Here is a 23186-nt window from a genome sequence, read left to right as displayed (position 1 = left end):
AATCCTAATGGACGCATTCTGTATAAACAGAAGAATTGAGACCAGTGTGAACAGAGTCTTTGGCGGTCATCCGTTAGCCTCTGTTATGTATACAAGTTATCCATCGTCTACCATTAAACTTGTTAATACAAGCATAAATACTGAAGAAAGCCTATATGTACTAATATTATAATCAGCAGCCAAGTGCTTGGAGACCACACAACTCCGTAATATCTGTGTGCTGGCAGACCTGACAAATGGAAGGAGACCGGTCATATATTTAAATACAGTATTACAGCTACACAGACCGTTTATAAGGAACGTACATTTTCTCATGGATTTGGGAGGGGTGGATGTAGATGTGGGCAGATTCAGGAGGTTTCTGCCCTGCAAACTGCACCTCTGATCATCCATTCGATTGCTTTGAAATCGACTCAAAAGATCAAAAAATCCTTCATCTCCAATACTGTCTGGAACAGCAGATTTCTGGAAATAAAGATGATCCGTTAGTACAAAACAATCTAGAAAGGTACAACACACACCGGATCCATCAAACTGTCCTCTAGGCAGGAATTCACTCAGGCCACAAACTGATTACAGAGCAACACAAAGGTAACGGCAAGCAGAGGAGCTGGTATACTGGCCCCAGACGGCAGAGCTAGGGAAATTGTTTTTTTTAAAAAAAATATACACTGCTCACAAAAAAGTTTGTATTTTTGTTTTTCGGGTGAAATGCTAACATGCATTCTAACCTATTCAGGAGAACTTAATGTGACCTCTAAACTTTTGAATGCTGATGTCCAACTATTCAATGTGTCACTACTTTTTCCACTACTTGCTGTTCTCTAAGGCTATATCCGCACGTTGCTTTTTACCTGCTTTTTTGCTGCTTTTTCAACTGCAGCGTTTAATGCCAAAATGGTTGTGTTCTGCTTTTCAAGCAAAGTCTATGGTAATTTGGGTTTCTTGTCCGCACTATGCAGTTCAAACTGCAGCCTTTTTGTTGCAGAACTTTGGTCAAAAACTCAGCTTTGCAGTGCAAAATCCAAATGGCAAAAACAATTGACATGTCAATGTCATATGGTGGACTTTGAGTCCTCCGTCCATTGAAGGATGCGTTGAACCTCCAACATTGCCAGGCGGCTGCGTGTCCCGCCTTGGTGATTGATGTAGGCAACCGCTGTCGCGTTGTCTGACTGGACTCGGATGTGCTTGCCCGCCAACAGGTGGTGAAAGGCTAGGAGAGCTAGAAACACAGCTCTGGTTTCCAGCACATTGATCGAGAGGGCTGACTCGGACGGAGTCCAAGTGCCCTGCGCTCGGTGGTGGAGACATACCACTCCCCAGCCGGATAGACTGGCATCCGTGGTGAGGATCACCCAGGACGGGGCCAGGAAGGAGCGTCCCTGAGACAGAGGGGCCGAAGCCACCACTGAAGAGAGCTCCTGGTCTGTGGCGACAGAGCCACTAACCTGTGCAAGGGGGAAGGCCGCTTGTCCCAACAGCGGAGAATGTCCAGCTGCAGAGGACGCATATGGAACTGGGCAAAGGGAACAGCCTCCATTGACGCCACCATCTGACCCAGCACCTGCATCAGGTGCCTGATGGAAAAACGGTGGGACCTCAGCAGAGAGCGCACCGCCAGTTGGAGGGACTGCTGTTTGACTAAGGGCAGCTTCACAAGTGCCGGCAGAGTTTCGAACTGCATCCCTAGGTACGTGAGCCTCTGGGTCGGAGTCAGAGTGGATTTGGGCAGATTGACAAGCCACCCGAATTGGGCTAGAGTGGCGAGAGTGAGCGAGACACTACGCTGACAGTCTGCGCTGGATGAAGCCTTGACTAGAAGGTCGTCCAGGTAAGGAATCACTGCCAACCCCTGGAGGTGCAGAACCGCAACCACTGCTGCCATGACCTTGGTGAATACCCGAGGGGCCGTGGCTAACCCGAAGGGGAGAGCCACGAATTGGAAATGTTCCTCTCCGATTGCAAAACGTAGCCAACGCTGGTGTGAAACTGCAATTGGCACATGTAGATAGGCATCTCTGATGTCGATGGATGCCAGGAAATCCCCTTGGGTCATTGAGGCAATGACTGACCGCAGAGATTCCATGCGAAAATGCCGCACCTGAACATGCTTGTTGAGAAGCTTGAGATCCAGGATGGGCCGGAAGGAACCGTCCTTTTTGGGGACTAGGAAGAGATTTGAATAGAAACCTCTGAACCGTTCCCGGGCGGGAACCGGTACAATTACTCCGTTGGCCTGCAAGGATGTCACGGCCTGTGAGAAGGCGGCGGCCTTGGAGCAGGGGGGAGTTGACAGAAAAAATCTGTTTGGCGGGCTGGAAGAGAATTCTATCCTGTAGCCGTGGGAGATTATATGCCGCACCCACTGATCGGAGACGTGTTGAAACCACACGTCGCCAAAGTGGGAGAGCCTGTCACCGACTAAGGACGTTGCTGGCGCGGACAGATAGTCAAGAGGAGGCTGCCTTAGTGGCAGCAGCTCCTGCGGTCTTCTGTGGACGCGCTTTTGTGCGCCATCTGGATTTTTGGTCCTTGGCTGAGTTAGTGGACGAGGCCGAGGGCTTAGAGGACGACCAGTTGGAGGAACGAAAGGAACGAAACCTCGACTGATTCCTACCCTGGACAGGTTTCCTGGTTTTGGTTTGTGGCATGGAAGTACTCTTCCCGCCAGTAGCTTCCTTAATAATTTCATCCAGCTGTTCACCGAACAGCCTGGACCCAGCAAAAGGGAGTCCAGCAAGGAACTTCTTCGAGGAAGCATCTGCCTTCCACTCTCGAAGCCACAGCATCCTGCGGATAGCGAGGGAATTAGCCGAAGCCACCGCAGTGCGGTGAGAAACTTCCAGCATGGCAGACATGGCATAGGATGAAAAAGCTGAAGCTTGGGAAGTTAAGGTAACCATTTCAGGCATAGATTCCCTGGCGAGGGAATGCATCTCCTCTAGGGAAGCAGAGATGGCTTTGAGAGCCCACACTGCTGCAAAAGTTGGGGAGAACGAGGCCCCTGCCGCCTCATATACTGATTTTGCCAGAAGGTCGACCTGGCGGTCAGTGGAATCCTTAAGAGAGGTGCCATCAGCCACTGACACAACGGTCCGGGCTGAGAGTCTAGACACCGGAGGGTCTACCTTTGGTGAATGAGCCCACTCCTTGACCACCTCAGGTGGAAATGGAAACCGGTCATCAGAACCACGCTTTGGGAAGCGTTTGTCAGGACAGGCCCTAGGCTTGGACACAGCGGCCTGAAAACTGGAGTGGTTAAAGAACACACTCTTTGTCCTCTTAGGCGAGGTAAACTGGTGCTTTTCTGCCAGAGAGGGTTGCTCCTCTGATACTGGCGGATTGAGATCCAGTACAGAATTAATGAACGCAATCAAATCACTAACATCTGAGTCACTTTCGGACAGATCAATGGGGCATATGGAGTTAGCCTCCGAGCCCCCTGTAAAGGCATCCTCCTCGTCCCGCGAGTCAGCGTCTGAAACAGAGCCGCGGGACGAGGAAGGAGAGGGAGCCCTGCGTCTCCTTTTAGGAGGACGGGGTCTGGGACCAGATGATGAATCCTCTGTGAGCTCCGCTGAGAGAGCCCTAGCAGCAGAGGCACCCTGTGAAGGGGGCTGATGCATGCTCAGCAAAGTCCTGGACAGCTGTCCCATGGAATCGGCAAAAGACTGGGAGATAGACCTAGAAAAGGATTCTACCCAAGCCGGGGGTTCAACCACAGGGACCGGAGCAGCCTGAGAGACCACTGGGGGGGGGGAGATTCCAGGCTGAGGCGTCAGGTTAGAGCAGGCATCACAATGTGGATAGGTGCTCGGTTCAGACAGTAGGAGCTTACATGCAGTGCATACTGAATACAGCTTTGCAGCCTTGCTCCTCGTGTGAGACATGCTGCTGAAGTGGGGGCTCTGCCAGAATGACCCCCAGAGAGTATATACAGAAGGTCCACAACCGGAGGTTGTGGCTTACCAGACCGCTGGAGTGGTTTGTGTGCCCTCCAGATCCCAAAGCCCGGACCCCCAAACACCTCAGCAGGGATGCTGCAGCCAGCGCTGATCGCAGGGAAGAACGCTGAGAAAATGGCGCCGGAGCGAAGAGAGGGGGCGGGACTCACTCTGAGAGCGGGATCTGGAGGGCCATAGAGACCTACAAGGGAGGAGACCTATACTCAGTGAGGAGTGTCCCTCCCCTGTGCAGAACGGCCGCTGGGCGGAACCGCACTGTCCCTCTGCATGAATGACATGCGAGGGCAGTGAAACCGAAAGTAGGCCTCCGGCGAAGCCGGGGCCTAAATTTGAGCGGTGCGGCCGGCATGCAGGCACCATCGGCGCGGATCTCAGGCGACAGCCAGAGAACCCGCCGGAAATGTCACAAAAATCACTCAGCACACTCTCCCACAACAATAAAGTACAAGGGACCCCCATATATAAACGTCTCAGGTACTTAGCTTGCTGAGACGCAGGGTTCCAAGTCCCTGGGGGCGAGTGCCCCGGTCCAGCAGGATCCTGAAGGGCTGCGGATGGAGACCGGTCTCCTGCCAAGCATGGAGAACCGTGCTGGCTCCCACTTCAAGCCAGAGCCCAAAGGGATGGTGAAGGAGCACGGCATGTAAGGCTCCAGCCTTGGAATCAACCTTAACAGCACCGCCGACACAGTGGGGTGAGAAGGGACATGCCGGGGGTCCAGGCTTGGACCCGCTTTTCTTCAAACTCTTTCCAAAAATGAAAAATCGGATGAGAATGCATGTGTGGATGTATGCCTCCTGAACACAAAGCGATAAACTGGCTAGATCTGGTTCTCCAGGGGGTGTATAAGCTCAGAGGGAGGAGCTACACTTTTGAGTGTAGTACTTTGTGTGTCCTCCGGAGGCAGAAGCTATACACCCAATGTCTGGGTCTCCCATAGGAACGATAAAGAAAATTCATAAAAAGTGTTTGTTCCATGAATTGCCCAAGACATTTCGGGATTCTATTAGAATTGTTATTTAAACAGTCCTCCTCATCATGCTGTTCAAGCTTAGAGTGTCATCAGCAGGGTTCAACACAGACACAGAGAGACTAGAAGAGTCACAAAAAGGCATAGTGGTGGATGTCACATCCCACAGTAATGACCACTTCATTGTGAACAATGCTCTTCAGAACCGGATGATGGATGCTACACAACTCCACGCACATATAATGGAAGCAAGAGGCACCCAAGTGTCAAGTCAGAACATTTGTAACAGTTCACATCAGCGTGGTCTGCATGCTATACGACCACCAAGGGTACCTGACCACACCATCACGACAGACGTTATCTATGCTGGACGAGGGATCAGTGGGCTTCAATGCTGTTCACTGATGAAGGTCAATTCATGTTGAGCAGAAATGATAGCCACCAACGATGTTGGAGACATCAGGGAAAGCGCTATGCATCAGCCACTGTGGTCACCAGACGAGCCTTTGGTGGTGGTGTTGCAGAATGGGCAGCTTTGTCTAATTAGTACAGAACGGCCCTACACTGTGTGAATGGTACAGTGACAGCCCCTACTACTGGAGTAACATCATTAATCCAGTCATCGTGCCTCTGCATGAACAACACAGGCCTAATTTCATTTTCATGGATGACATTGCTCCAGCTCATTGAGGTCACATCATTAGGGAACACCTGCTGGAGACTGGGGGATTTCAAATGGAGCGGCTGCACTTTCTCTAGACCTGAATCCTATAGAAGACCTATGGGATCAGGAGTCGTCGTGTAGAGGCTGTAACTCTGTACCCCAGAACCTCAAGTCCAAGCTTCAAGAAGCTGCCATGCCTCAGCAGACAATAACTCCACTTGTGACCAGCAGGAGATGTTGTCAGCTGTAATTGATGCTCAAGGCCACGTGATAAGTTATTGAGACACTGCATATATGGGGGGTATACCCACCGCTGTTGGCTTTTGTTTTAATAAATTGTATGAGATTAGGAAATCACCACTGCTGCTTCTACTTTAATGCCCTACCTTCACGATTTACAAAAATTTCGCCCGAAAGCAAAATATCCCTAACATTTTGTGAGTAGTGTATATAATAGCTATTGCAGAGATATTAGCTTGTAATTTCCACTATAACCAAGATGGTGCTAACGGATATTCATCACTGGAGACGGTTTCCGCAGGGTGGATCATGCAGGTGTGGTGGGAAGTGGAGACGGGGGGAGCACATGCCCAAAATAAAAAAAAAAAAAAAAAAAAAAAAAGAAGGGAATTTTGTTACTTACCGTAAATTCCTTTTCTTCTAGCTCTTATTGGGAGACCCAGACGATTGGATTGGGGTATAGCTACTGCCTCCGGAGGCCACACAAAGCACTACACTAAAAAGTGCAAGGCCCCTCCCCTTCTGGCTATACCCCCCCGTGGTATCACGGGTTCTCCAGTTTTAGTGCCAAAGCAAGAAGGAGGAAAGCCAATAACTGGTTTAAACAAATTAACTCCGAGTAACATCGGAGAACTGAAAAACCGTTCAACATGAACAACATGTGTACCCGCAAACAACAAAAACATCCCGAAGGACAACAGGGCGGGTGCTGGGTCTCCCAATAAGAGCTAGAAGAAGAAGGGAATTTTGTTACTTACCGTAAATTCCTTTTCTTCTAGCTCTTATTGGGAGACCCAGACGATTGGGGTATAGCTACTGCCCTCCGGAGGCCACACAAAGCACTACACTAAAAAGTGCACGGCCCCTCCCCTTCTGGCTATACCCCCCCCGTGATATCACGGGTTCTCCAGTTTTAGTGCCAAAGCAAGAAGGAGGAAAGCCAATAACTGGTTTAAACAAATTAACTCCGAGTAACATCGGAGAACTGAAAAAACCGTTCAACATGAACAACATGTGTACCCGCAAACAACAAAAAAATCCCGAAGGACAACAGGGCGGGTGCTGGGTCTCCCAATAAGAGCTAGAAGAAAAGGAATTTACGGTAAGTAACAAAATTCCCTTCTTCTTCAGCGCTCTATTGGGAGACCCAGACGATTGGGACGTCCAAAAGCTGTCCCTGGGTGGGTAAAGAAATACCTCATGTTAGAGCTGCAAGACGGAAGCCACTGCCGCCTGCAGGGCTCTTCTACCTAGGCTGGCGTCCGCCGAAGCATAGGTATGCACCTGATAATGTTTGGTGAAAAATGTGCAGGGTCGACCAGGTAGCTGCCTGGCACACCTGTTGAGCCGTAGCATGGTGTCGTAATGCCCAGGACGCACCTACGGCTCTGGTAGAATGGGCCTTCAGCCCTGAAGGAACCGGAAGCCCCGCAGAACGGTAGTCTTCAAGAATTGGTTCTTTGATCCATCGAGCCATGGTGGCTTTAGAAACCTGCAACCCCTTGCGCGTACCAGCGACAAGGGCAAAAAAAGCCTCAGAGCGGCGCATGGGCGCCGTGCGGGAAATGTAGATTCTGAGTGCTCTCACCAGAACTAACAACTGTAAATCCTTTTCATACCGGAGAACCGGATGAGAACAAAAAGGAAGGTAAGGATATATCCTGATTAAGAAGAAACGCGGATACAACCTTAGGGAGAAACTCCTGAATAGGGCGCAGCACCACCTTGTCCTGGAGGAATACTAGGAAGGGAGCCTTGAATGACAGAGCCGCCAGCTCAGACACTCGCCGAAGCGACGTGATCGCCACCAGAAAGGCCACTTTCTGTGACAGGCGCGAAAGGGAAACTTCCCTCAGAGGCTCGAAAGGCGGCTTCTGGGGAGCAACAAGTACCCTGTTCAGGTCCCATGGATCTAACGGCCGCTTGTACGGGGGCACAATATGACAAACCCCCTGTAGTAACGTGCGCACCTTAGGAAGACGTGCTAGACGCTTCTGAAAAGAACACGGATAGTGCCGAGACTTGCCCTTAAAGGGAGCCGAGCGACCAACCTCTTTCCCAACCAGATTGCAGGAGGGAAGGCAAAGTAGGCAATGCCGATGGCCAGGGAGACACTCCCTGAGCAGAACACTAAGATAAGAATATCTTCCACGAGTTGTGGTAGATCTTGGCAGACCGCGGCTGGCTAGCCCGTCTCATGGTGGCAATGACGTCGTGCTCACGGTCGACCGACGGTGAGATGCCACAGATCTCGGTACCACGACCTCCCCGGCCATCTGGGGCGACGAGGACGGTGTGGCAGCAATCGGTAGCTGGAACTGTGACCAATCCTGAGCCAAGGCGCCTGTCGCCAGAGCTCTTTGATCGTAAGACCGCGTCATGAAAATCGGGACCTTGTTGTTGCCGAGAAGCCATGACGTCGACGTCCGTCTTCATCCTGCGGCTACAGATTTCTTGAAAACAAACGGGTGCAGAGCCCATTCCCCTGCGTCCACGCCCTGGCGACTGAGGAAGTCTGCTTCCTAGTGTTGTACGCCCGGGATGTGAACAGCTGATATGGTGTATGCTCTGTCTTCTACCCATAGCAGAATCCGCCGGACCTCTTGGGAGGCTTGTCGACTGCGTAGTCCGCCTTGGTGGTTGGTGTATGCCACCGCTGTGGATAGTCCGACTGAATTCGGATCTATTTGCATTCCAGCCACTGCAGGAAGGCTTGCAGTGCAAGATACACTGCCCAGAGCTCCAGACCACTGAGTTGAAGAGTGGACTCCTCTGAAGACGGTCTTTGACCGTCTGGAAAAGTGGCACGTTTCTGTGTAGGGACATCGACTTCCCTCCCATAAGCGAAGAATGTGCTATTGAAGCGGACGCAGATGAAACTGCGTGAAAAAAAACCTCGCCTCTGGATGAGGCGCCTCCTTGAAGGAGAGACTGCCCCCTCGTCTGTAGTGAACGCTGTTTGTCCAGCGGAAGCTTCACTATCGCTGAGAGAGTGTGAAAACTCTCCAGGAGATGCCAGCGATTGGGTTCAACCTTGAAAAGTTGAAGACCCACCCGAAACTCTGGGAAGGGTCCAGCGCCATGTTCAGGTTGTGTTGGCATGCTTCTAAAGGAGAGTGCCTTGACCAGTAGATTGCCCAAGTAAAGGATCACAGAGTGACCGTGAGAGCGCGGGACTGCTCCCTCTGCTGCCACGAACTTGGTGAACACCCGTGGGGCTGTCGCCAGCCAAAGGGTATGGCTACGAAACGAAATATTCTCGTCTTTAATAACGAACCGTAGCCAACGCCGGTGCCTCGGAGCAATCGGCACGTGTAGATAAGCATCCTGATGTCTATTGATGCTAGGAAAACTCCTTGAGACAGAGAGGCAATGACGGAGCGGAGTGACGCCATCCGGAACCGCCTGGTTTTCACGTGCTTGTTAAGCAGTATAAATTCCAGAACGGGACGGAAGGAGCCGTCCTATTTTGGCACCGCGACCAGGTCGGAGCAAAATGCGTATCTGGTTCCTGAAGAGGAACAGGGATTACCGCTCTTTCCGCCTGCAGAAGAGCCTCGGCTCGGTCGGTGCGGTAGTTTGAAAACAAACTCACTCTCACTCACAGGCCCTTGACCTGCGGTAGGTAAATGCCGCTAAAGCGGGGGAGTCTGCCCCCCCGCGGTTGCGGAGTGAGAGGGCTGAAAATTATGAGGAAAACGCTTTGGTAGCGGTTCCTCCGGCTGCCTTCCCCGGGCGTGATTGAGCCCGCTAGGAATCTATGCCCTTCTGGGCTTTTTGAGTCGTCTTGGATAGTTGAATGATTTCATTCAACCCTTACCAACAGACTATCACTAGATAAAGGCAACCTGGTTAAGCACTTCGTTGGAAGCAGCCTCTGTTCCAATCTCTCAACTACTAGCCTCTGCGTAAAAACACGGAGTTGGCGGAGGCCACTGACGTCCGGCTCGTAGAGTCTCGGACAGCAATAACAGCATGATTCGCCATGCCGACATTGCGAGGTAAAGACGCTGCTGGGACCGAGAGTACCTGTGACAGCGACCCCCTGCGCAATACTAGCTGAAATAGCTTGGAGTGCCTTCACGGCTGCGACTGCCGGAGCAACCGACTTGCCGATAGCTTCATAGACAGATTGCAACCAGAGGCCAATCTGCCTGTCAATGGCATTTTGAAGTGAAGTCCTATCCACCACTACAACTATAGATCTAGCTGCAAGCATGGAGATTGGGGGATCCACATTTGGATACTGGGTCTAGCGCTTGACCACGTCAGGGGGGAGCGACACGTGTCTCATTAATACGGTCGGAGAAACGCTTATCGTGATAAGCGTGTCGTTTCTGGACTGCGTCTCTGGAGTCAGAGTGCTAAACAAGTACTCAATATACGCTTGAGATACTGAAATAGAGATTTCTCTTGCTGTGAAGCTGACCCCTCCACTGGAGGAGTTGAGGGAGAAATACCCAACCTTTCGTTGATGGACGCAATAAGATTATTCACTATAGCGTCACCATCCGGTGTATCCGGATTGAGAGCGGTCTCAGGATCAGAGTCCTGAACAGCTACGTCTGCCTCATCGTACAGAGAGTACTCCAGCTGGGACCTTGACCAGTGATGGAGTCGAGGGCTAATCCCAGCGAGCCCGCTTAGGCCATCTGGGACTGTCGACCGTGTCGGATGCCTGCTCTCTGGGATGCCTGGAATCACTCTGGCGCCTTGAGATGCTCCAAATCAGGGCGGCCAGGGTCATTGCAACCATATTGCCCACGGTCTGCTTGGGGTGCAAAGTCTGTAAGATGTCAGTCATAGTCACAGACAATATATCAGCGGAAAAAACTGCAACTTCGTCCCTGTCTCTGGACAGAGATCACAGGCGGTTCCTTTGGCCACATATAGCAGAGACCCCGGTTGAGCAATAGCACGCACTGGGGGTCCTGGGACCGTATGACATGCAGTACAAGCAGCATAGAAAGCCCGTGCATTGGCAACTTGTCTTTTTCTGCTGTTGTTGTCTAGCTATCTAAGAGCCTAGCCGAGGATAGCGACCGTACAGTGAATAGTCATACAAGCATGAAGTACAAATAAACACTTCAGTACATGTAGTACACGCAGCATTGAAAACTTGTGGCTTGGCACATTTTATCTAGGAGCGTGAGACAAGGATAGCGACATACAGTGAATGTATAGCATACGGGCATGACAGTAAACACTGCAGCCCATGCAATCCAAGCAGCATTGAAAGCTTGCGCGTTAGCACCCTAGCCTTTCTGCTGCTGTTGTCTATTTATCCAGGAACATTAGCCAAGGATAGCGACATACAGTGAATGTATAGCATACAAGCATGACAGTAAACACTGCAGCCCATGCAAGTCAAGCAGCATTGAAAACTTGTGCCGTAGCACCATTGCTCTACTGCTGCCTTTGTCTGTTTATCTGGGCGCATTAGCCAAGAATAGCGACATACAGTGAATGTATAGCATAACAATAAACCGTGCAGCACATGCAAGCGAAGCAGCATTGAAAGCTTGTGCCTTAGCACAAATTGCTCTACTGCTACTGTTGCCCAATCTGACAGTAAACACTGCAGCACATGCAAACGAAGAAGCATTGAAAGCTTGTGCCTCAGCAGCATTGCTTATTTGCTGCTGTTGCCCAGAATAGCGACAGTACAGTACAGTGCATAGCATATCAGCACACAGTCCAAAAACCCACTTCAGCATTAGTGGTGTCAGTACTGCTCACCGCCCGCACAAGAGCGGGTGCGAGGTCGCCCAAAAACCTGTGACTGGTTCCGTTCTCCCAGAGTGGAAACCATAATGGCTGCCGACTTCTCTTCCCCGTCCTGTGCAGAGGGGCGGGCCGTGGGCGAGCCCCAGCCAAGAGCGGGAACCCGGCGTCTCACTGTGTTCAGTGAGAGGGGGCTGGAGAATGCAAAGCAGACTCCAGCTCCCTGCGCTGACTGTCTGTACAGCGTCCCGCCCCTCCTCTGACTGGCAGGGCTGGGGCGGGAACGAAACGAAAAACTAGGCCGCAAAGCCGGGGACTCGAGTAATAAGCGCGGCCGTCCTATGTGCACGGCCGACGCCGAAGTCCCCCGGCGCACCACAAGTCCCAGCCGCGCCGCAATGTAAAAAAAAAAAACAACCAGCAGCGGCCGGCGCGGCCGTTTTCAATACATAAATTCACTCAGCAAAGCTGCAGTGAATAATAGCACCAGCGCTCCGCGCTGTTGTCCCCGGCGCACTAACACTCCCAGCAATGCTGGTGTGTGTGGGCGCGATGTGCATGGGGACACAGAGTACCTTGATGTAGCAGGGCCCTGTCCCTGACGATACTCAGCTCCATATCCAGCAGGTTCTTTTGGGTCTGTGGATGGAGCTCGGTCTCTGTGCCTGGAGACCGGTAAGATCCCACTTCACCCAGAGCCCCTCATGGGGATGGGGAAGGAAAACAGCATGTGGGCTCCGGCCTCTGTACTAGCAATAAGTACCTCAACCTTACAACACCATCCACGGGTGAGAAGGGAGCATGCTGGGGGCCCTATATGGGCCCTCTTTTCTTCCATCCGACATAGTCAGCAGCTACTGCTGACTAAAATCTGTGGAGCTATGCATGGATGTCTGACCTCCTTCGCACACAAAGATAAAACTGGAGAACCCGTGATATCACGGGGGGGTATAGCCAGAAGGGGAGGGGCCGTGCACTTTTTAGTGTAGTGCTTTGTGTGGCCTCCGGAGGGCAGTAGCTATACCCCAATCGTCTGGGTCTCCCAATAGAGCGCTGAAGAAAAGGAATTTACGGTAAGTAACAAAATTCCCTTCTTCTTCAGCGCTCTATTGGGAGACCCAGACGATTGGGACGTCCAAAAGCTGTCCCTGGGTGGGTAAAGAAATACCTCATGTTAGGGCTGCAAAACAGCCCTCCCCTACGGGGGTGTCACTGCCGCCTGCAGGACTCTTCTACCTAAGCTGGCATCCGCCGAAGCATAGGTATGCACCTGATAATGCTTGGTGAAAGTGTGCAGACTGGACCAGGTAGCTGCCTGGTACACTTGTTGAGCCGAAGCCTGGTGTCGTAATGCCCAGGACGCACCCACGGCTCTGGTTGAGTGGGCTTTTAGCCCTGAAGGAACCGGAAGCCCCGCAGAACGGTAGGCCTCTAGAATTGGTTCTTTGATCCATCGAGCCAGGGTGGCTTTAGAAGCCTGCAACCCCTTGCGCGGACCAGCGACAAGGACAAAAAGTGCATCGGAACGGTGCATGGGCGCCGTGCGGGAAATGTAGAGTCTGAGTGCTCTCACCAGATCTAACAAACATAAGTCCTTTTCATACCGGTGAACCGGATGAGGACAAAAGGAAGGCAAGGATATATCCTGATTAAGATGAAATGAGGATACGACCTTAGGGAGAAACTCCGGAATGGGGCGCAGCACTACCTTGTCCTGGTGGAACACCAGGAAGGGAGCCTTGGATGACAGAGCTGCCAGCTCAGACACTCGCCGAAGCGATGTGATCGCAACGAGAAACGCCACCTTCTGTGACAGGCGAGAAAGGAAACTTCCTTCAGAGGCTCGAAAGGCGGCTTCTGGAGAGCAACTAATACCCTGTTGAGATCCCATGGATCTAACGGCCGCTTGTACGGGGGTACGATATGACAGACCCCCTGTAGGAACGTGCGCACCTTAGAAAGACGTGCTAGACGCTTCTGAAAAAACACGGATAGTGCCGAGACTTCCCCCTTAAGGAAGCCGAGCGACAAGCCCTTTTCTAACCCCGATTGCAGGAAGGAAAGAAAAGTAGGCAATGCAAATGGCCAGGGAGACACTCCCTGAGCCGAGCACCAGGTTAAGAAAATCTTCCACGTTCTGTGGTAGATCTTAGCAGAGGTGGACTTCCTAGCCTGTTTCATGGTGGCAACGACCCCTTGGGATAATCCTGAAGACGCTAGGATCCAGGACTCAATGGCCACACAGTCAGGTTCAGGGCCGCAGAATTCCGATGGAAAAACGGCCCTTGGGACAGTAAGTCTGGCCAGCCTGGTAGTGACCACGGTCGGCCGACCGTGAGATGCCACAGATCCGGGTACCACGATCTCCTCGGCCAGTCTGGGGCGACGAGTATGACGCGGCTGCAATCGGATCTGATTTTTTGCGCAGTACTCTGGGCAAGAGTGCCAGAGGTGGAAACACATATGTGAGCCGGAACTGCGACCAATCTTGCACTAAGGCGTCTGCCGCCAGAGCTCTGTGATCGCGCGATCGTGCCATAAATGCCGGGACCTTGTTGTTGTGCCGAGACGCCATTAGGTCGACGTCCGGCACCCCCCAGCGGCGACAGATTTCCTGAAACACGTCCGGGTGAAGGGACCATTCCCCTGCGTCCATACCCTGGCGACTGAGGAAGTCTGCTTCCCAGTTTTCTACGCCCGGGATGTGAACTGCGGATATGGTGGATGCTGTGTCCTCCACCCACATGAGGATTCGCCGGACTTCATGGAAGGCTTGCCGACTGCGCGTCCCTCCTTGGTGGTTGATGTATGCCACCGCTGTGGAGTTGTCCGACTGGATTCGGATCTGCTCTCTTTCTAGCCACTGCTGGAAAGCTAGTAGGGTAAGATACCCTGCCCCGATTTCCAGAACATTGATCTGAAGGGTGGACTCCTGCTGAGTCCACGTCCCCTGAGCCCTGTGGCGGAGACAAACTGCTCCCCACCCTGACAGACTCGTATCTGTCGTGACCACTGCCCAGGATGGGGGTAGGAAGGATCTTCACTGTGACAATGAGGTGGGAATAAGCCACCATTGCAGAGAGTCCTTGGCCGTCTGGGAAAGGGAGACTTTCCTGTCCAGGGAGGTTGACTGCCCGTCCCATTGGCGGAGAATGTCCCCTTGCAGTTGGCGCAGATGAAACTGCGCAAAGGGAACTGCCTCCATGGCTGCCACCATCTTCCCTAGGAAGTGCATGAGGCGCCTTAAGGGGTGCGACTGGCCTTGAAGGAGAGACTGCACCTCTGTTTGCAGTGAACGCTGCTTGTTCAGCGGAAGCTTCACTATCGCTGATAGAGTATGAAACTCCATGCCGAGATACGTTAGTGATTGAGTCGGTGACCGATTTGACCTTGCCAAATTGATGATCCACCCGAAAGTCTGGAGAGTCTCCAGCGTAACATTCAGGCTGCGTTGTCATGCCTCGAGGGAGGGTGCTTTGACGAGTAGATCGTCCAAGTAAGGGATCACCGGGTGTCCCTGAGAGTGCAAGACTGCTACCACTGCTGCCATGACCTTGGTGAACACCCGTGGGGCTGTCGCCAGACCGAATGGCAGAGCTACGAACTGAAGATGGTCGTCACCTATCACAAAACGTAGAAAACGTTGGTGCTCCGTAGCAATTGGCACGTGGAGATAGGCATCTTTGATGTCTGTTGAGGCAAGGAAGTCTCCTCGAGACATTGAGGTAATGACGGATCGGAGGGATTCCATCCGGAACCGCCTGGCGTTCGCATGCTTATTGAGCAGTTTTAGGTCCAGAACAGGACGGAAGGAGCCGTCCTTTTTTGGAGCCACAAAGAGATTGGAGTACAAACCCTCGCCCTCGTTCCTGAGGGGGGACAGGGATCACCACTCCTTCTGATCTTAGAGCGTCCACCGCCTGCAGCAGGGCATCTGCTCGGTGGGGAGGTGGGGCCGTTCTGAAGAATGGAGTCGGAGGACGAGAACAGAACACTGTCCTGTGCACGTGAGCACAATGTCCGTCACCCACCGGTCTGTGACCTGTGGCAGCTAAATGTCGCCAAAGGCGGGGGAGTCTGCCATCAACCGCGGATGCGGAGAGAGAGAGAGAGCTGAGAGTCATGAGGAGACCGCCTTGGTAGCGGTTCCTCCGGCTGCCTTCCTTGGGCGTGATTGAGCCCGGCCGGAATCTGAGCCCGTCTGAGGTTGTGTAGCCCTTTTGCACGAGGACAATTGGGACCTGCCCGAGCTTGGGAAGGACCGAAACCTCGACTGTACTTTTAGGACAGCATTAATAGGGTAAGTCGCAGTGCAGACATTGCGGAGTTACGGACGCCTCTGCGGTACAGATGTACATGTGCTCAAGGCCAGCTGCGCAAGAACAGCTGAAAAGGTTAGGTTGCCTATACGGCTGTGAATGCCGGAGCAACCGACACGCCGATAGCCTCCTAGACAGATTTCAACCAGAGTCCATCTGTCTGTGAATGGCATCTTTAAGTGAAGCCCCATCTCCAGTGCAACTATGGCTCTAGACGCAAGCCTGGAGATTGGAGAATCCACCTTTGGACCCTGGGTCCAGCGCTTGACCACGTCAGGGGAAAAGGGATAACGTGTATCTTAAAAACGTTTGGAGAAGACGCTTATCTGGTAAGCGTGGTGTTTCTGGACTGCTTCTCTGAAGTCAGCGTGGCCAGAAAAATACTCAATATCCGTTTGAGATACTGAAAAGGGACTTCTCCTGCTGTGAAGCTGACTCCTCCACTGGGGGAGCTGAGGGAGAAAGATCCAACCTTCCATTGATGGACGCTATAGGATCATTCCGTATGGCGTTACCATCCGGTGTATCCGGATTGATAGCGATGTCAGGATCAAAGTCCTGGAGAGCTGCCTTATCATACAGAGAGTCCTCCTGGGACCCCCCCGTTCCAAATGAGGTTGGTCAGGAAGATTGCCCATGGCCTGTCTGGACTGCAAGTCTCTATCTTATGACAATATATCTGTCGAAACTGCAACTCCGTCCCTGTCCTTGGACAGGGATGACAGGTGGTTTCTTTGGCCACGACTAGTAGAGACCCCGGCAGACGAAGTGCTAGAGACCCCGGCAGACGAAGTGCTACAGGGGAGCATGCACACAATGGGACGGTGTCATGAACAGCATCCCATGTAGTAAAAACAGCACTGAAAATCTGTGTTGCTTTTTTGCCGCTGCCGACTAGCCATCTAGAAGTATATAGCCAAGATTGGTGACCGTACAGTGCAATGTATAGCATACAAGCATAAAGTACAAATGAACACTGCAGCACAAGCAATACAAGCAGCATAGAAGCCTGTGCCCTGGCACCTCTGCTCTTCTGCTGCTGTAGACTAGTCATCTAGGGGAATATAGCCCAGAAGAGTGACCATACAGTGCAATGTATAGCATACAAGCACAAGTACAAATGCACACTGCAGCCCATGCAATACAAGCAGCATAGAAAAAAACCTGTGCCCCAGCACCCTTGGTTTTCTGCTGCTGTAGTCTAGCCATTCCAGGAGAATATAGCTAAGACTAGCGACTGTACAGTGCAGTGTATAGCATACAAGCATAAACACAAATGAACACTTCAGTACGTGCAATACAAGCAGCCTAGAAAGCCTGTGCCTTAGCACACCTGCTTTCCTGCTGCTGATGTGTCGCTCTCCAAGCGGGCATATAGCGACCTATGCAGTTAAAATACACATGTACACACTGCAGTATATATTGGGGTCAGCACTATGTGTGCCGCTTACCGCCCGCCTATAAGCGGGTGTAAGGTCGCCACCGTCCTGCCTGGTTGCCGAAAGTCCGAGCTCGGACTGCAGTAATGGCTGCCGGCGTCTTCCCCAGCTCGTGTGAGGAGGGGCGGGCCGTGGGCGTGCCCCAAGTCAGAGCGGGAATCCGGCGTCCGACAGTGTGCAGTGAGAGGGCTGGAGCATGTAAATAAGGCTCCAGCCCTCGGCGCTGCTGATTGCTCAGCGTCTGTCCCCTTCCCTGAGTGACAGGGAGGGGGCGGGAACGAAGCGGCACTAGGCCGCAGAAGCCGGGGACTGGATTTATAAGCGCCGCCGCCGTAAAAGCGCGGTCGGCGCCCAGTCCCCGGCGAACTACAAGTCCCAGCCGCGCCGCCGCTCCCGGAGCGTCCGGCGCGGTAGTTCCCAATACACAAAGTCACTCAGCAAAGCTGCAGTGACTGTAACCCTTTACTGTCCCCGGGGCACTAGCACACCCAGCAAGTCTGGAGTGTGCTGTGCCTGTGTGTACGGGGACACAGAGTACCTGTAATGGTGCAGGGCCATGTCCCTGAACGGTACTCCAGCTCCGTATCCAGCAGGTTCAAATGGGTCTGTGGATGGAGCCCGGCGTCAGAGCTTTGAGGCCGGCAGGATCCCACTTCCTCAGAGCCCCCCAGGGGGATGTGGAAGGAAAGCAGCATGTGGGCTCCAGCCTCCGTACCAGCAATAGGTACCTCAACCTTACAACACCATCAACGGGTGAGAAGGGAGCATGCTGGGGGCCCTATATGGGCCCTCTTTTCTTCCATCCGAAATAGTCAGCAGCTACTGCTGACTAAAATCTGTGGAGCTATGCATGGATGTCTGACCTCCTTCGCACAAAGCTTGAAAACTGGAGAACCCGTGATACCACGGGGGGGGTATAGCCAGAAGGGGAGGGGCCTTGCACTTTTTAGTGTAGTGCTTTGTGTGGCCTCCGGAGGCAGTAGCTATACCCCAATCCAATCGTCTGGGTCTCCCAATAGAGCGCTGAAGAAAAAGCAGGCTCAATGTGAGACATGTAATAACAAAGAGCTGAGCAGTTCACTGTGCCTTCCCATGTATTTGTTTTTCAAGCAGCTCAATACTCCTCTAGCTCCTGTAAAGCCAGAGCTGTCAATTAAGGACGAGGGGCAAAGATGGATACAAAACAAGTAGGTTGGAAAGTGCACTGACCTGCTCGGCTACACCCAATATGCACCAAACACCTGATTATCATATATACAGGCAGAAGAAACACTGAAACGCTGCCATGGTTTTGGACATTAAAAAGTATGATTTTTAATCAGGGTTATGTCTATGTCCCCTACAAGGTGCTGTGCTTGGTTTGTTTGACCACTCATTAAGCTGACAGACCCAATACCTGCTATAAACACTTGTGCCATCACATAATAATTAATTAATAATAATTAGTTAATAGCCAGAAGAGAGCTGTGAGAGCAGGAGCCACTATGCACAAATGGGCCAATTGTGTAACACTAACTATTTTGTAAAACATCCCCTTACAAGGACTGGATTTATACTGCACGTGTATGGACGAGTGCGGGGAGAGGTGGCTCCTTAATCCACTAGATGTAAGGCCGATACATGTTTATACTGGAGTTTGATCACTAAGGCCGGTGGCTCCAGCTTGTCTAGAAATCATAATGGACTGTCATCATTTGGGCTTATATCTTCAGGTGTGTTTGTAGATTGATTTGTATTATGTTTTGCCTCATCTATATCTATCTTCTGTAAGTCTATATTATATTGCTTTTCTTTGATGACTATCAGATTTTCTGCATTAGTAAAGTCTATGGCAATAAAATATATTCATAGAGCTGTATGGCATCTTCACATCTTGTATCTTGCTTTGGTCTGAGGTATTTGTCTGGAGATTTCTCCGACATGCCTTCAATGTATACAAGTGGGTGAGCTTTTCAATGTGTCCCTCCGTATCGTGTGTGTGTGTGTATTTGTATGTGTGTGTGTGTATGTGTGTGTATGTGTGTGTATGTGTGTGTATGTGTGTGTATGTGTGTGTGTGTGTGTGTATGTGTGTGTGTGTGTATGTGTGTGTGTGTGTGTGTGTGTCTGGAAAAGGGGCTTTTATACTGCACTGCTAAGGATATGGGTGGGAATTCCAGAGATAAATCAGAACCTAGGATGCAGGAATGAGATTTGTCAACGCGTTTCAAAGGGTAGCATCCGTCTTTAGCATGACTTGTGGTTTGTGTTGAGGAAATAGTTTGTTACACTTCAAACGCGTTGACAATTAAACCGCATTCCTATGTCCTGGCACTTGATTTAGATCTGGAACTCCCATTGATATCCTTGGAAGCACAGAATAGAAAAACAACTATTTTTTTTGTGACATTTTATCGTGTAGAGCCTCGTGGGTTTGCAGCAGCCATATGAAATTATTTTTGGTTGTGATTTCACAACCCACCAGGTGAGTAATCCCCTGTACCCTGACATACTTGTTAATTGGATAAGACACTATTGGCCATTGTTTCTTTCAGCTCCTCTACTTTATATAGTAATACTAAAATATATACCCGCTGGGAATTGGACATCTTCCGGTTGGCATCTGAAGAGTTACTAGCGTCTTGCAGGACCTTAGATGCGCTGTTCTTAAACTTCTTGCCTCTAAGTCTATTGACAAACATGAGCTTGGCCGAAGGTTTGGATAGAAGAGTTTTCTGCTTTACAAGGATCTCGCTGTTCCAGTTCTGTACCTGAAGGTAACAATGAAAGACAAATATAGAATCTGGTTATGTCCTCATGTAAGAGCAGCCATAGATGATCAGAAGGCAGAGGTTGAGAAGTTTACACCCAAGGCCAGAACAATCATCTGGAGTGTAGGTGAGGTGATGGTGCGCTGCCCAGTAAGGTTTAAAGTGCAATATTTGTTACCTTTACTAGACTCCATAGAATGGTATATCGCATACCTGTTTCCGGCTCTGGACAGGAGCCATCGCCAAATGGGTACCCAATGAAGGCTCCTGTCCGGAGCTGAAAAATGGTTTGCGAGTTATAATGCTGTGGAATCTTATAAGAAGGGAATTTTGTTACTTACCGTAAATTCCTTTTCTTCTAGCTCTTATTGGGAGACCCAGACGATTGGGGTATAGCTACTGCCCTCTGGAGGCCACACAAAGCACTACATCAAAAGTGCAAGGCCCCTCCTCCTCTGGCTATACCCCCCCCGTGGTATCACGGGTTCTCCAGTTTTAGTGCCAAAGCAAGAAGGAGGAAGCCAATAACTGGTTTAAACAAATTAACTCCGAATAACATCGGAGAACTGAAAAACCGTTCAACATGAACAACATGTGTACCCGCAATCAACAAAAAAACATCCCGAAGGACAACAGGGCGGGTGCTGGGTCTCCCAATAAGAGCTAGAAGAAAAGGAATTTACGGTAAGTAACAAAATTCCCTTCTTCTTCAGCGCTCTATTGGGAGACCCAGACGATTGGGACGTCCAAAAGCTGTCCCTGGGTGGGTAAAGAAATACCTCATGTTAGAGCTGCAAAAACAGCCCTCCCCTACGGGGGTGTCACTGCCTCCTGCAGGACTCTTCCACCTAAGCTGGCATCCGCCGAAGCATAGGTATGCACCTGATAATGCTTGGTGCAAGTGTGCAGGCTGGACCAGGTGGCTGCCTGGCACACTTGTTGATCCGAAGCCTGGTGTCGCAATGCCCAGGACGCACCCACGGCTCTGGTAGGATGGGCCTTCAGCCTTGATGGAACCGGAAGCTCAGCAGAACGGTAGGCTTCAAGAAATGGTTCTTTGATCCATCGAGCCAGGGTGACCTTAGAAGCCTGCGACCCTTTGGGCTTACCAGCGACAAGGACAAAGAGTGCATCCGAACGGCGCAAGGGCGCCGTGCGGGAAATGTAGATTCTGAGTGCTCTCACCAGATCTAACAAAAGTAAATCCTTCTCATACCGATGAACTGCATGAGGACAAAACGAAGGCAAAGAGATATCCTGATTAAGATGAAAAAAGGATACCACCTTCGGGAGAAACTCCTGAATGGGGCGCAGCACTACCTTGTCCTGGTGGAAGACCAGGAAGGGAGCCTTGGATGACAGCGCTGCCAGCTCAGACACTCTCCGAAGAGATGTGATCGCTACCAGAAAAGCCACTTTCTGTGATAGTCTAGAAAGTGAAACCTCCCTCAGAAGCTCGAAGGGCGGCTTCTGGAGGACAACTAGTACCCTGTTCAGATCCCATGGATCTAACGGCCGCTTGTACGGGGGTACGATAAGGCAAACCCCCTGTAGGAACGTGCGCACCTTAGGAAGGCGCGCCAAACGCCTCTGAAAAAAGACGGATAGCACCGAGACCTGACCTTTAAGGGGGCCGAGCGACAAACCTTTTTTCTAACCCAGATTGCAGGAAAGATAGAAAGGTAGGCAATGCAAATGGCCAGGGAGACACTCCCTGAGCAGAGCACCAGGATAAGAATATCCTCCACGTTCTGTGGTAGATCTTAGCAGACGTGGGCTTCCCAGCCTGTCTCATGGTGGCAACGACCCCTTGGGATAATCCTGAAGACGCTAGGATCCAGGACTCAATGGCCACACAGTCAGGTTCAGGGCCGCAGAATTCCGATGGAAAAACGGCCCTTGGAACAGTAAGTCTGGTCGGTCTGGTAGTGCCCACGGTTGGCCGACCGTGAGATGCCACAGATCCGGATACCACGCCCTCCTCGGCCAGTCTGGGGCGACGAGTATGACGCGGCTACAATCGGATCTGATCTTGCGTAGCACTCTGGGCAAGAGTGCCAGAGGTGGAAACACATAAGGGAGCCGGAACTGCGACCAATCTTGCACTAAGGCGTCTGCCGCCAGAGCTCTTTGATCGCGAGACCGTGCCATGAAGGTTGGGACCTTGTTGTTGTGCCGGGACGCCATTAGGTCGACGTCCGGCCTTCTCCATCGGCGACAGATTTCCTGAAACACGTCCGGGTGAAGGGACCATTCCCCTGCGTCCATGCCCTGGCCACTGAGGAAGTCTGCTTCCCAATTTTCTACGCCGGGGATGTGAACTGCGGATATGGTGGAGGCCGTGGCGTCCACCCACATCAGAATCCGCCGGACTTCCTGGAAGGCTTGCCGACTGCGTGTCCCCCCTTGGTGGTTGACGTATGCCACCGCTGTGGAGTTGTCCGACTGAATTCGGATCTGCCTTCCTTCCAGCCACTGCTGGAAGGCTATAAGGGCAAGATACACTGCTCTGATTTCCAGAACATTGATCTGAAGGGTGGACTCCTGCTGAGTCCACGTACCCTGAGCCCTGTGGTGGAGAAAAAACTGCTCCCCACCCTAACAGACTCGCATCTGTCGTGACCACCGCCCAAGACGGTGGTAGGAAGGATCTTCCCTGTGATAATGAGGTGGGAAGAAGCCACCATTACAGAGAGTCCTTGGCCGTCTGTGAAAGGGATACTTTCCTGTTCAGGGATGTTGACTTCCCGTCCCATTGGCGGAGAATGTCCCATTGAAGTGGACGCAGATGAAACTGCGTAAACGGAACCGCCTCCATTGCTCATCTTCCCGAGGAAGTGCATGAGGCGTCTTAAGGAGTGCGACTGACCTTGAAGGAGAGTCTGCACCCCAGTCTGTAGTGACCGCTGCTTGTCCAGCGGAAGCTTCACTAGCGCTGAGAGGGTATGAAAATCCTGCCAAGATACGTTAGTGATTGGGTCGGTGACAGGTTTGGCTTTGAGAAGTTGATGAGCCACCCAAACGTCTGGAGAGTCTCCAGCGCAACATTCAGGCTGAGTTGGCATGCCTCTTGAGAGGGTGCCTTGCCAAGTAGATCATCCAAGTAAGGGAT

General features: G+C 51.6%; 1 protein-coding gene across 2 annotated transcripts in view; it reads right to left on the bottom strand.

Moving 5' to 3' along the window:
- Positions 1–23186, bottom strand: part of GPSM2 (G protein signaling modulator 2) — a 146264-nt gene that overhangs the window by 3444 nt on the left and 119634 nt on the right. For both annotated transcript variants that reach the window (XM_075322045.1, XM_075322046.1), the window contains 2 exons: positions 19895–20074; positions 306–465 (listed from right to left, as the gene is read on the bottom strand). In XM_075322045.1, coding sequence (XP_075178160.1) covers positions 306–465; positions 19895–20074 — 340 coding nt within the window. The remainder of the gene's footprint in view (positions 1–305; positions 466–19894; positions 20075–23186) is intronic.

The sequence above is a fragment of the Anomaloglossus baeobatrachus genome, chromosome 8 (genome assembly GCF_048569485.1).
Source record: "Anomaloglossus baeobatrachus isolate aAnoBae1 chromosome 8, aAnoBae1.hap1, whole genome shotgun sequence".
NCBI lineage: Eukaryota > Metazoa > Chordata > Amphibia > Anura > Aromobatidae > Anomaloglossus > Anomaloglossus baeobatrachus.
Note: the sequence above shows the minus strand (reverse complement) of the source record. Positions and strands in the feature narration are given on the sequence as shown.